The sequence below is a fragment of the Euprymna scolopes genome, chromosome 3 (genome assembly GCF_053919585.1).
Source record: "Euprymna scolopes isolate OS-2025 chromosome 3, ASM5391958v1, whole genome shotgun sequence".
Taxonomy (NCBI): domain Eukaryota; kingdom Metazoa; phylum Mollusca; class Cephalopoda; order Sepiida; family Sepiolidae; genus Euprymna; species Euprymna scolopes.
In genome coordinates this window covers 110,251,592-110,263,990 of record NC_136484.1, presented here as the reverse complement: position 1 = coordinate 110,263,990, position 12,399 = coordinate 110,251,592, and the positions used below count along the sequence as shown (strand labels likewise).

The 12,399-nt window shown below is 32.8% G+C and overlaps 1 protein-coding gene and 1 pseudogene across 1 annotated transcript in view; both read left to right on the top strand.

Annotated features, from left to right (window-relative positions):
• The window catches only part of LOC145258139 (THO complex subunit 1-like), an 84,902-nt gene that overhangs the window by 61,332 nt on the left and 11,171 nt on the right, over window positions 1–12,399 (top strand). Inside the window, exons 16-19 of the mRNA XM_080115920.1 lie at window positions 111–194; window positions 3,722–3,869; window positions 5,278–5,374; window positions 11,754–11,801. Coding sequence (XP_079972046.1) covers window positions 111–194; window positions 3,722–3,869; window positions 5,278–5,374; window positions 11,754–11,801 — 377 coding nt within the window. The remainder of the gene's footprint in view (window positions 1–110; window positions 195–3,721; window positions 3,870–5,277; window positions 5,375–11,753; window positions 11,802–12,399) is intronic.
• Window positions 9,226–9,392, top strand: LOC145265292 (U2 spliceosomal RNA; annotated as a pseudogene).

The following is a 12,399-nucleotide window of genomic DNA, read 5'->3' as shown; positions in this document are numbered from 1 at the left end:
GATATCTGTATGAGATTAGTGAAACCATCCTAAAACTTTTCTAATAGTGGATAAAGGTCATGTTAATTTTTATTTATTAAATTTTCTTCAAAAAAATCATTTGTTTTCAGGATATTCTTGCCAACACTTGAAGATTTCTTTGTTGATGCCATTGAGCAGGCTGATCCTGAGGCCATGATGGATGAAGACCTTAAGTATGTACATACATTTTACTCTCCTCCTTTTATCTTTAAAAACTCCTTTTATTTTATTTACTCTTATTCATTCACTCCAAACATGGCAGATTTCCACTTTGCAGAACTCCTTGAGGACAAGTTGTATTCTTCAAAACTTTTGTCCTGTACCAGTTGACCATCACATTTCAAAATTTTTGAGATGAGGATTGGTTATTCATATTATTTGGATTCATCTTGAGTCTGATTTTCATAATGTTTTGGTCGATGTAACCTCCAACCTTCTTCATATGTATCTTGTCGAACTCAGGAATGTTTCTGTCAAACTTAGGAAGTAAATAAAGGGTTCCGCTCAAAATTCCGTCCAAATTCCCGAGTTTGACAGAAACATTTCAGAGTTCAACAAGATACATCTGAAGAAAGTTGGAGGTTACATCGACTGAAACATTGTGAAAATCACACTTAAGATGATAACAGTAGTCCGATGAATCCAAATAATACAGTTGACTATCGTTCCACAAAAATACATTTGCTCTCAATTTCCTTACCATCATTTGTTTCCATATACGTGTTTGTTAGTGTTTGTTTATATTTGTGATTTTTTAAAAAAATAATCTTCATTTTAGGTGAAAACATTATTACATACTTACGTGTCATGCCAAAATTAGTATAAATTTGTAAAAATTACAAAAAACGATCCTGTAGATGATATGCTAAAAGTATTTTAAATAAAAAAAAAATCAGCCACAAATATGATCCCAAATATCTGGATTAAAGATGACGGGACGGATGATTCAGTCAAAATTATCGATTGCAGTTACCTCTTCCTGGATCTTTCAAACTCTCCACCATTAAAAGATACGTTAAAACTCAATAAATTGTCAAACTTGAAAAATTTTATTTTTACTTTTAATTATTTTTACTTGCACTTTTTTATACTGGATTATTTTTCAGAATTTATACTAATTTTGCCTTTACATCTAAGTATGTAATAATGTTTTAACCTGAAATGTGTTGGTTTAAAAGATCACCAATATAAACAAGCACCTATATGTTTTCATTCTTTTTTTTTTTTTTTTAAATAACCCTAAGTAAGAGATAATTCGGTGCTTGTTCAAAATTACACTTATTTTAAAAAAATAAATAAAAATCTTTATGTACATACCTGTCACAGAATGACAATGCCATGTTAAAAAAAATCATGATCAAAATCAAATTGATTGAGTATTTTTTTATTTTATCATTATTATTTAACAAAAACTAATTTTATGACTGAACGGATCAGAGCCACTACTTAACATGTTTGTTTAGAATATAGTAAAACTGACAAGGACAGACAACTCAAATCGACTTAACAATTTCTCCAGAAGTAAGACATCATCAATTGCTGCCAAAAATAATTAATCACTAAAAATCGTAAAATTTGATTTTCTAAAATAAAATAAAAATCTACTTGATCAATTTAGATGATTTTTGGAATATAACATCTTCGTTCCATGACAAGTATGTGCACGATAAAGATTTTTCTTTATTTTTGTTTTTTACAAGTGCAATTCTGAATATGCACCAATAATTCTTATTCAGTTTAAAATTATTCACAGCTCTTCTTATTATTATTCTTCAGTATTCTTTATGTTTGCGGATAACCCCTGTCAGTACAATGATCAAAATAGTAAATTGGAAGTCTATGGTTGTATCTCCTTAAAAAAAAGTTTCTTTTAGATCTATTTATTAGAAAAAAAGAACTTGTTTCTTTCTCTGATGCTTAAGTATTGTAGCCAAGTCTACAATGACTCTCTATGTAGGGAGTTGAGCAGCAAGATATATGTTTGCATTTACATTTAAATTTTTGCATATTAGTACAGTCAGGGAAGCAGAAAATACGAAGGGAATTTCAAAGTCTAGCAGTTCGAGAGAAGAAATTATTAGAGCCGAAATTATTATTAAATGTATTTTTGTGGAATGGTGGTCTACTGTATTATTTAGATTCATCAGACTACTGTTATCATCTTGCCGATATCTAGTGACCTTTATCGTGAAGGGGTGAGATTTTGCTGTTTGTCGGGTCAGTTGAAGATATTCACATCAAAAGGAGTAAAACCAACTCTTTTAAAGATGAGTGGGTTTGTTGAGAATAGCATAATAGCTATTGGTGTTTTGATCCAGTTGTTGGTCAAAATTGTTCAGAACTGATTTTTGAAAAAACTGTTGAGTGCTACAAATTAAGATTGATCATTATATTATATAGTAGTTCAATTACAAGGATGGCTGTTGTTGTAGTCCTTTAGTATTCTTCTTTTTTATTCGGTTTTGGTTTTTAAGATGCTGAGAGTGTCTAATACTGGGTAAGACCAGGCAACATTTCACACCTGCTCTCCATGTAGTTCAGTCCAAATGATTGATGTCTGCCAGATCACTTCATAGTCACTCAAACTCTATCTTCCTCAGTCTACCATACTCCACAATGCGCAGGATATCCAGACATGTCATGACGTTGATGCAAAAGGTGGCACATTGTACGTGGCTGAACGGCCTGAAATGCTTAGCATGTCAAGTATTCATAATCTCACCAATATCAAGTTTCTGATAAAACAGGGATGTTTTTTTTCTTCAACTTTGTAACCGTAAATTCACCTGACCATAGTACAATCATTACGCCCAAGCTGATGCAGATCAAAAGTGTTTGGATCCAATGTCTAACAACCATACAAGGTGACAGTAAACACATGTCAAAAGGGTTTTTCGCTTAAATCTTGATGGAAATGTGGCGAGATGTAAAAATTGGCAGCAGCTTCCTGAACCTTCCCCATGTCACACTGCAATGAGAAGTAATAGCGTGTTCGTAACGACCACGAGCATTCAACATTTTGCCGAAATAATAGAAGGTGGCTACAATATCAAGTAGCACATCAATTACATCCGCATGAATCTCAACTTGACCATCAATTGGGTGGGCAATACCCAGCCCTAATATCAACATCTAACATAATTCGGATTAACTATAAGACCCCTAGTAAGACCACCACACTTTTAGCAGATCCATAGTTTTTACTAAGACTGATCCGTGGAATCAACATGTATGCATCTGCGACAGACAGTGCATAGAAACTTGCCGGTGTCTTACAGCAGGTTGAGGGCTACACTGGAGATTAGAATCCTTGTCGTCTTCATCTTTTAAGACATCTGCTCTCCATACCAATCTTTTATCTCGATACTTCTTCAAGGAATTTGTAAGTTCAGTTTACATCAGAGTACTTAGTGTTTCAGTATTAAGATTTAACTAAAGGACTGCAAAAGCAACCAATTTGTTTATTAATTTGAAATAATCACCTAAAAATAAAAATCAGCAAGGGGGCATTACTCATATTTCATATGGAGAAATATAAAAAGGTTACGAGGATGTTATAGTTTGCTTGAAGCATTGTGCGTAGTGTATAAGGAGTTGTGTTTGAAGGTTAAATATTTATTCTTTTTTTTAAAGCTCAGAAAAAATATTCCTTCCTTAAAAGTACAATCAATTTCTTATTTTTAATCATTTTTCCTTTCAGATTAGTAAACGAACAAGTGTTTCAGTGGAAGGCTCTCCGTCTATTGGCCCGTCGTAGTCCTCATTTTTTCACCCATACCCACCAACCAGCTGTTAGTTTACCTGTCTATTTGGAGAGCATGGTCATGAAGTTAGCAAAGGAAATGCCAGTCAGTAATCACTTTGTTTTATTTTTATTGTTTGTTTGTTTGCATTATCAGATGCAAAAAAAATTTTTATTTAAGAATAAATTAAAAATTTTCTAACGTCTTACAGTGAAATGACAAAACTTTGGTACAATTCGATTAAAAGGATAATTTCTATGACTGATTCTTTGAACTACTATTCTCATCTTGAATGCTAGTCTCACATCGTTTTAGCTGATGTAACCTCTGACCTCCTTTGGACTCAAATTTCAAACGGAACCCTATATTTAATTTAAGGAACGATTTTTCTGACAAAGAGGGAGGAATGGCTGTTTTCTGAGTCAGAATATACTCCATTTAACAATTATCGGTGACAAGTTTTTGACTTTGGAATAGTATTATTTTTTTTTTTAGCTCCTTGCATCAAGTGGCTTCATGCCTTGTCTGGATCAATTTCCATAAAAAATATTCATGGGGATTGCATGCCCTTGTTACAGAGGTCGAAGATACATCAACTGACACGTTGTGCAAATAACACTCAAAATCGGAACAGTTGTGTGAATAATTTAAATAATCCATCTTAATCTCAAAACTTGAGAAACATGAACGGATAACATTCAAAATGATTCTAAAAGAGTAATCCTATACTAAGAGTGCTCTGATTCTTCTTTTCATGCCAGTATCTTGAAGGATATTTGCATCCCGGCTTGTATAAATAAGGAATTAATTTCTATGTCAAAGTTAACATACTGCTTTTTCTCTCTTTATATTCATGTGAATAATTTGGGTAGGGGCGTGTATACAAGGCAAAATGTTTGCTTGTGTTTCTCCCCAAAACTTTTGACATGCAGCGAACACTAACAAAAATCTTTCAGAAGACAAATATCCAAAAATTGGCCTAAAACATTCATTCTTTGACTGTCAATTGGGCCGTTTTTTTTTTCAAAGGAGGAGTCATTCACGCCTCGTGATCTCGATGTGTGTATAAAACACGTTATTTCAAAGCCTGTGATGTCACAAGTCGCATGGGCAAGATGACTAAACCGTTTGTTTGTTTTTTCATCTCCTTTTCCTCTTAGCATTACAGGTTCGAGCCTGGCTACTGCAGCTAACTTTTTTTTATGTTCGCACGGGTACTCGCTGCTATTTTCATTTTTTTTTTTTTTTTTTTTTATTCAGATGGTTAATTTTTTTTGTTGTTGTTTGTTTCTTTACGCTCCCACAGGTACATGGTGCTCTTTTGATCAAAATATTTTTTTAGGGCTGGGTTGCTCACTGACCTTACTATGTAACCTCTCCACATCTGAGCAATGCTGGGTGCTCCCGCTAGTTTTATATATAGCTTTGTTTCATTCCTATGATGAATACTTGGATAAAGACAATTTTTGTATGGCTAAAAATAAGAAATCTTTCTTTTGTGTGCATTTTATAGGCTCCGCATGAAGAAATAAAGACTGATGTTGGTGAAGAAGAAGACATCAAAGCCCCTTCCCCGGAAGAAGATGGTGAAGAGATTAAGAATGATGGTGGTGAGTAGGCACTGTATAATTTTTATGTACATTCTTCATTTTGTGTTTCATGCTTAGGTAGGTTGCCATTTTGTAGTTATAGTCAGCTAACATACTTCCTAACTTCCGGCGTGACTGCTACCAGAAGCGATGACAATGCAAATCAGTTTCTTCACATTTTTTGTTCTTCAGTATTTCTATTGTGAAGTGATTTATTGAAATATAAGAAAAAGAAAAAAAAACTACAATAAAAATGAACAAAATTAGTCCAATTAGTTCATTACTTCAGAAAATATTTAAAAGTTTTTTTCAATGTCTTAAAAAAAAAAAAAAGAGCACCAAAGTGTTTGCAATAATTTAAAAAAAAAAATTAAAACTAATTTCAGTAATTCTTAATTAAAATAAGACCAAAAAAGCTTTTCAATGATTATTAAATAAAAAAAGAATGATCAGAAAAATGTAATAAAAAAAATTAAAAAAAGAGTACGTGCGCAGGGGAGATAAAGGTGTGAGAGAAAAAAAGTGAAGGAACTAATTTGACGTGTCACTGCTTCCGCTAGCACTATGCCAGAAATTAAGAATTATGTTAATTGACTACAACCCATTTTGTTTGTGCCACCCGTTATGATCTAGTTGTCATCAACTGATCCTCTCCATGTTTTAAGCAGCATTGGCCATCGACATCAATATGAGACACATTGGAGCATTTTAGATGGCTGATACTAGGTCATTGGCCATAGTTGAGATGTCGTTTGCAACAATTTCATATGGAAACCATTATAGTAAACGTGCCAATTTTCTGCATCTAATATGTTGTAGCTAGGATTTTATCATTTTAACGAGTCGTCATACAAGAGTAGAGGTTGGACTTGGGTGTTATATGATCTATACTTTGTATATTTATTTTATACTTTTAGTTGGAAAACTTTGCAGTTGGCATTTTTAAATGTCCATCTAATATATAAAATTATGATGAGCAGATTTTAAAAGTTGAGCCAAAATAGCATTTAAGATGACAAATCAAACTTTGATTGCAACTAACCAATTTTCATTTGTTATTGCTTTACCATATTATTGGCAATGAACTAATGTACTTTGTTACAATTTATTTTTTCAAAATACTTACTTTTGTTTAGTTAGACAGTTTTCTATAGTTATTGTTTATACTTGTCCTGGGACAGGTATTCTACTAGTGTAGCCCCAGTTCTCTCCAAACTCTACAACAAATGCCTTAATGAATCATGCTTTCCGGGCTGTTGGAAAACTGCTTCTGTGGTATCAGTATTCAAGAATTCTAGCGAAAGAACTGACCCATCAAATTATCGCCCCATTAGCCTCCTCCCACTTTTCACCAAAATATTTGAGACCATAATTAACCATGCTCTAGTCCGTCACCTTACAGATGCTAAACTTCTGACTGACAAACAATATGGATTTAGACAAGCCCGTTCCACAGCAGACATCCTCACTGTAATCTCTGAACGTATATACTATTCACTGGACAAAGCGGGGTAGGGCAAAGCTGTAGCTCTAGATATATCTAAAGCATTTGACAGGGTATGGCATGAGGGTTTCCTCGAAAATTAAATCATGCGGTATCACTGGTAAAATACTTAACATAATTAAATCCTTCTTAGATAAGAGAAAAATCCAGGTTGTCCTCGACGGTCGTACATCTAAACAGTGTGATATAAATGCGGGAGTGCCTCAGGGGTCTATCCTTGGACCTCTATTGTTCCTAATATTTATTAATGACCTCCCCGACAAAACTGCCTCTGAGATGGGTATATATGCTGATGACACCACACTCTATAACAAGCATAACATGACAGGAAAACAAATGAACACATAACTAAAGAAATGGCAAAAACACTAGAGGATAACCTCCAATCTGTAGTGGAATGAGGACAAAAATGGATGGTCACATTAAATGCTGCCAAGACTAAACTGGTTTCATTCAATAATTACAATAGCAATGGCCAGTGACTCCCTGTCTGAGAGTACATCTTTCAAACTGCTTGGCCTAACGTTCATAGGAAACATGAGTTGGAACAATTATATTGAAAACATTGCTAGGGCCGCTGCGAAGAAGGTAGGCTCTCTCTACCATGCTAGAAAACTACTGACACCTGAAAGTATCCTGTACCTCTATAAGGCCACCATTCACCCATGTATGGAATATTGCTGTCACATTTGGGCTGGTGCATCTGCTACTAGTCTCTCGCTCCTAGACAAGGTTCAAAAGAGAGTTGCCAATCTGATAGGCCCTGAACTGGCATCTAAGCTTCAGCCTTTGTCCCATTGACGAAACGTTGCATCCCTCTGCCTGTTCTACAAGTATTTTAGTGGTGAATGCTCTGACGAACTTCAATCACTTGTGCCCCCACGACGTGAGCACCCTCGACAAACCCGACAGGCTGCTAAATCCCACCCCCACACTGTAGAGATCCCTAGATGTAAAAGATCTTTCTACTCCAATAGTTTCTTCCCCAGAACCGCTAGACTTTGGAATTCCATTCCAGGTCCCTGCTTCCCCAACTCTACTGACATGCAGAATTTCAAGTGTAACGTGAACCTACATCTTGCTGCCCAAATCCCAACATAGTGCCCCAGTAGTTGCTGCCCCTGATAGTAGCCCCCTACACCACAGTGGCAATGTGCCTTGTTTGGGGTGAAAATGTAATAAAAAAAAAAATAAATAAAATATTCTTTATTCACATATATTTCCTTTTTTAAGAAGCTCAATGTAATTACAGAGCATATAATGGACGAATGACAAAAATCTATATTCCAAATTTCATGATGTTGATCACCTTACAATTTATTCCTTTAATTCAGTTTACATTTACAGTTCTTTAAAATCAATCACTTAATTATTATATCAATCAGTGAATCTATTTTGCCTATTGTTGCTATTTCTTCTGATGAGTTATGGGCAAAATAGATTCACTGATTGCTATACTAATTAAGTGATTGATTTTATGCTACGAAACAGATACTGTCAAGAATTGTAAGTGTCAACTGAATTAAAGGAATAAATAATAAGATGGTCAAAATCATGAAATTTGAAATATAGACTTTTGTTATTCATCCATCATATATGTATATATATATATATATATATATGTATATATGTATATATATATATATATATATATATATATATGTGAGAGTGTGTGTGTACACTCTGTTATAAATGATGATGATATGGAGGTATTATGTTTCACTCACTATTTATATAGATGTATTACTAAACTATACATATTAGAAGATCACAGAAACACATAAGTGATTTAATTCATACATTAAATAGGGATCTCCGGCCAAAAGGAAACATATTTTGTGAGTTTTGCATTAACTGAAGTTAAATCTTATGCAATTCCTTTTTATTTGAAACATGAAGAAAGTTTTTTTATTTTTTGCTCCTTTTTGTAAACCCCCTCTCCTTCCTATAACCAGAAACTGTTAATTCCTGAAAAGCTTTGACAGTTTTCTAATTTAGACATTTTATTAACGTTAGACAAATCATGATTTATCAGTATTTTGTTTTTATATAAAAAAAAAAGTTTTTTTCAATAAAAAAAAATGAAAAAAAAACTTTTTTTTTATTAAAAAAAACAAACTTAAAAGCAAATGACCATAACAGTACAAATAAGGTAAATTTTACATAAAAAATATGTAATTAGTTAATATTTTTTAATAATTTTAAATGAAAACCATATGTAACATACAACTAAATAGATAAATCAGGATTTTATTTTGTGAATAAGATTTTTTTTGAAGCAATGCCAAAGATCAATAACATATCTAAGCACATGAAAACTAAAAGTTTAGCCGTTGTTTTCTCAAACAAATGTTTTATCCAAGAACGTACAACTTCATAGCCTTTTGGCTAAGATCAAACTAAAAGTGTAGTATCTGTTCTGCACTTGGTCAGAGATGGAGAGATCCTTTTTGACTGTGGCAGTTTTTTTATTTTCTTCTATTCAGAATGCCTCTTTTTGGGTAGTTGGATACCTACTGCATTAAAAAACGATCTTGCCTCTATACTTTGTCCTTGTAGGGAGGCAAGCATATAGAGATATACAAAAGTGTTTTTCTTTTTTCTTTTTTTTACAAAGGAGTTACTATTTATCAAGGCCTGATATATATATATATATATATATATATATATATATATATATATATATATATATTAAAATCAATTATATTAAAATTATATATATATATATATATATATCAAAATTATATATATATTAAAATTACATATATATATTAATATTATATTAAAATCAATTATATTAAAATTATATATATATATTAAAATTACCAAATATTAACTGCAAAGAAAATGGGCTCCTTCTACTGTGCTTATAAAATGCTCACACTTAGCAATATCTTATATCTCTACACAAAGCCATCATTCATCCATGCCTGGAATATTGTTGCCACATATGGAACAGTGCATCAACCACTAGACTCTCTCTATTGGATATGATCCAAATAAGTGTCCACTCTAACAGATCCGACACAGTCAACCCAGCTCCAATCTCCATTGTATCGTGAAGTGTTGCATTCTTTTGCTTGTTTTACAAGTACTTTAATGGTATGTGCTCTGACGAACTGATAGCACTAGTGTCCTCTCAATATTAACAGCTCCGACTAACTAACCTGATTTCTTGACTATACTAACATACAGAAATTTAAATGTAATGTGAACAGACATCTCGCTGCTCAACTCCCTACTTAGAGAGTCTCTGTAGGCATGGCACCTAATTCACAGTAGCCCCTCATATCTCACTGGCAATTTGCCTTGTTTGTAGTGAATATGGGTAAAAATAATTTTTAAATAAGTAAAACTCTCCTAAACTTTGAACAGCCAAAAAATTAAAATATATATATATATATATATATATTAAAGAGACAACACATGAAGTTGAAAAGTATTTATAAAGCTTTTATTTTACAGGACACAACATCTTACAAATGTCATATTTGCAAACATTATGTTTTCTATTTTGATTGAAAACATTTTTTTTATTTTTATATTGTTTTTTTTTTGTTTATTTTCACAAGTCCAATGTATAAAAAAAAATATATCTGCTGTAATATTAATTCCAGCATCCTTAAAATTTATCATGATCAAATATAACTTGCTTCTCTAACAGCGTGTCCTCTCTTTTTTTATGCTTCATATTAAATATGAAAATAATTTTCTTAGATTTTTGAATTATCGTATAATCTCTTAACCTAAATACAAATAAGAAAAAAGTCAACATACATGAATGTAAACGTGTGCTCTTGTGCAATATATTTTTTTCCTTAAAATTTCTTAATAAACTTTAAAATTAAAAGCAAGAAACTCAAAATTAAAAAAGAAAATTATTTTACATCTTTTTATAATATAAATGCAAAGGTGCTTGTCCAGAATTCCTCCTACATTAAAAACAATAAATGAAGAAAAATGTGTATAATGTACTTACATAGGGAAAGAAAATACGTGCACAAAAAATCATGTAAATTAATCAAGTAGTTTTATTGATCTCCCGACAAAGGAAGGATTGAACCTAGTAATTCACTCCTGTTCGTCCGTTTGTTTTGCACTTTTCTCAATAACCACACCTTGGATTTTTTAAAAAAATTTGCGCAAACACTAGTCATGGTGAAAGTAAATTTTTGCCGGAACGGATTTTCCGGGATAACTCTGTTTTCCTACCTAAGGACTATTATAGGGGTAAAATTGTCCCCAAATCATTCATCCATTCATTTATTCGCACTTTTCTCAATAACCACACCGTGGATTTTTTAAAAATTTTGGACAAACATTAGTCATGGTGAAAGTAAATTTTTTTACTTGTGGAGGGGGACCCTGTATGCTCGGCTTGGTTTAAATAAGAAAATCAGATTTTATGGCAAAACAATGAGAGATACAATCTCGCAAGGTCATCTTGAAAACAGGCTGAAAGAACAAGGGTGATAACTCAGCGCAATTCAAACTTGTGACATTTTACAAAGCCATTCTTTACATGGAAAGGAGGGAGGCATTGGAAAAACTCAGATTCGCTTAAAAATGATTTTTATAAAAATAAAACTTGATTAATTTACATGTTTTTTTTTTATGTACAATATTTTTTCCTGTCATAGGCACATGCATCATATACATTTTTCTTTTAAGGGGGAATTATGGACAAGGGCCAAACTGCATTAATAATAATTTAATGTTTCTTTTTCCTGTATTCATATTCGGATAATGTACATGCTAAACTTGATGTTGTAAACTGTTCCATCGTTTTACATTATGATTTGCAAGTGTTGTTTCCCACTCCACCTTCATGTTTTTTCCTCCTCTTCCTCCTTCTATAAAGTTGTTGTATATAAACAAATCCTCTTTATTTTGTAGCTGACATTCCAGCATCTACTTGGAAATTCAACTCTGATTTCTTGCAAGGTATAACACGTAGATTTATTTTTAGGATGGAAGAGTTTGAATCTGGGAATAACTGAGATTGCATTGTGCGTGAGCGATCCCTAATTAATACAATGAATGAACCTTTGAATTCCGTGCCAGACAATTCATGAGATTCCAATTGCAGTTGTAATTTAATTGGCCGCACCTTTTTCTTCTTCTCTGCACTCTCTCTCTCACAGACGTGATGTTGCTAGTCTCAGTCTTTTCTATAAACACTGTTATGGCATGCGTTCTTCAGAATTGTCTGATTTATTCCCTGCTTCCTTTGTTCCAGCTAGTTTGACTTGTTAAGTCTAGTGGTCTCCATCAAGTCACTGTTTCATACCTCATCGTAATACAGCTTCCTATTCCAGTAGCTTCTTTCCAAGAACTGCAGCCTTGTGGAACTCTCTTCCTGCTGGCTGTTTTCCTCCTACCTGCAGCCTTGATTTTCTTAAGACTAAGGATGATAGGGATCTCCCATCTTTGCAACAATCATTTTTTGTTCTTGTTAGCTCCTTACATTAAATAGTATCACACTTTGGAGTGATTTCCATGAATAATTTGTTTTTTTGTTATCTTCATTTTGCCTAGTAAA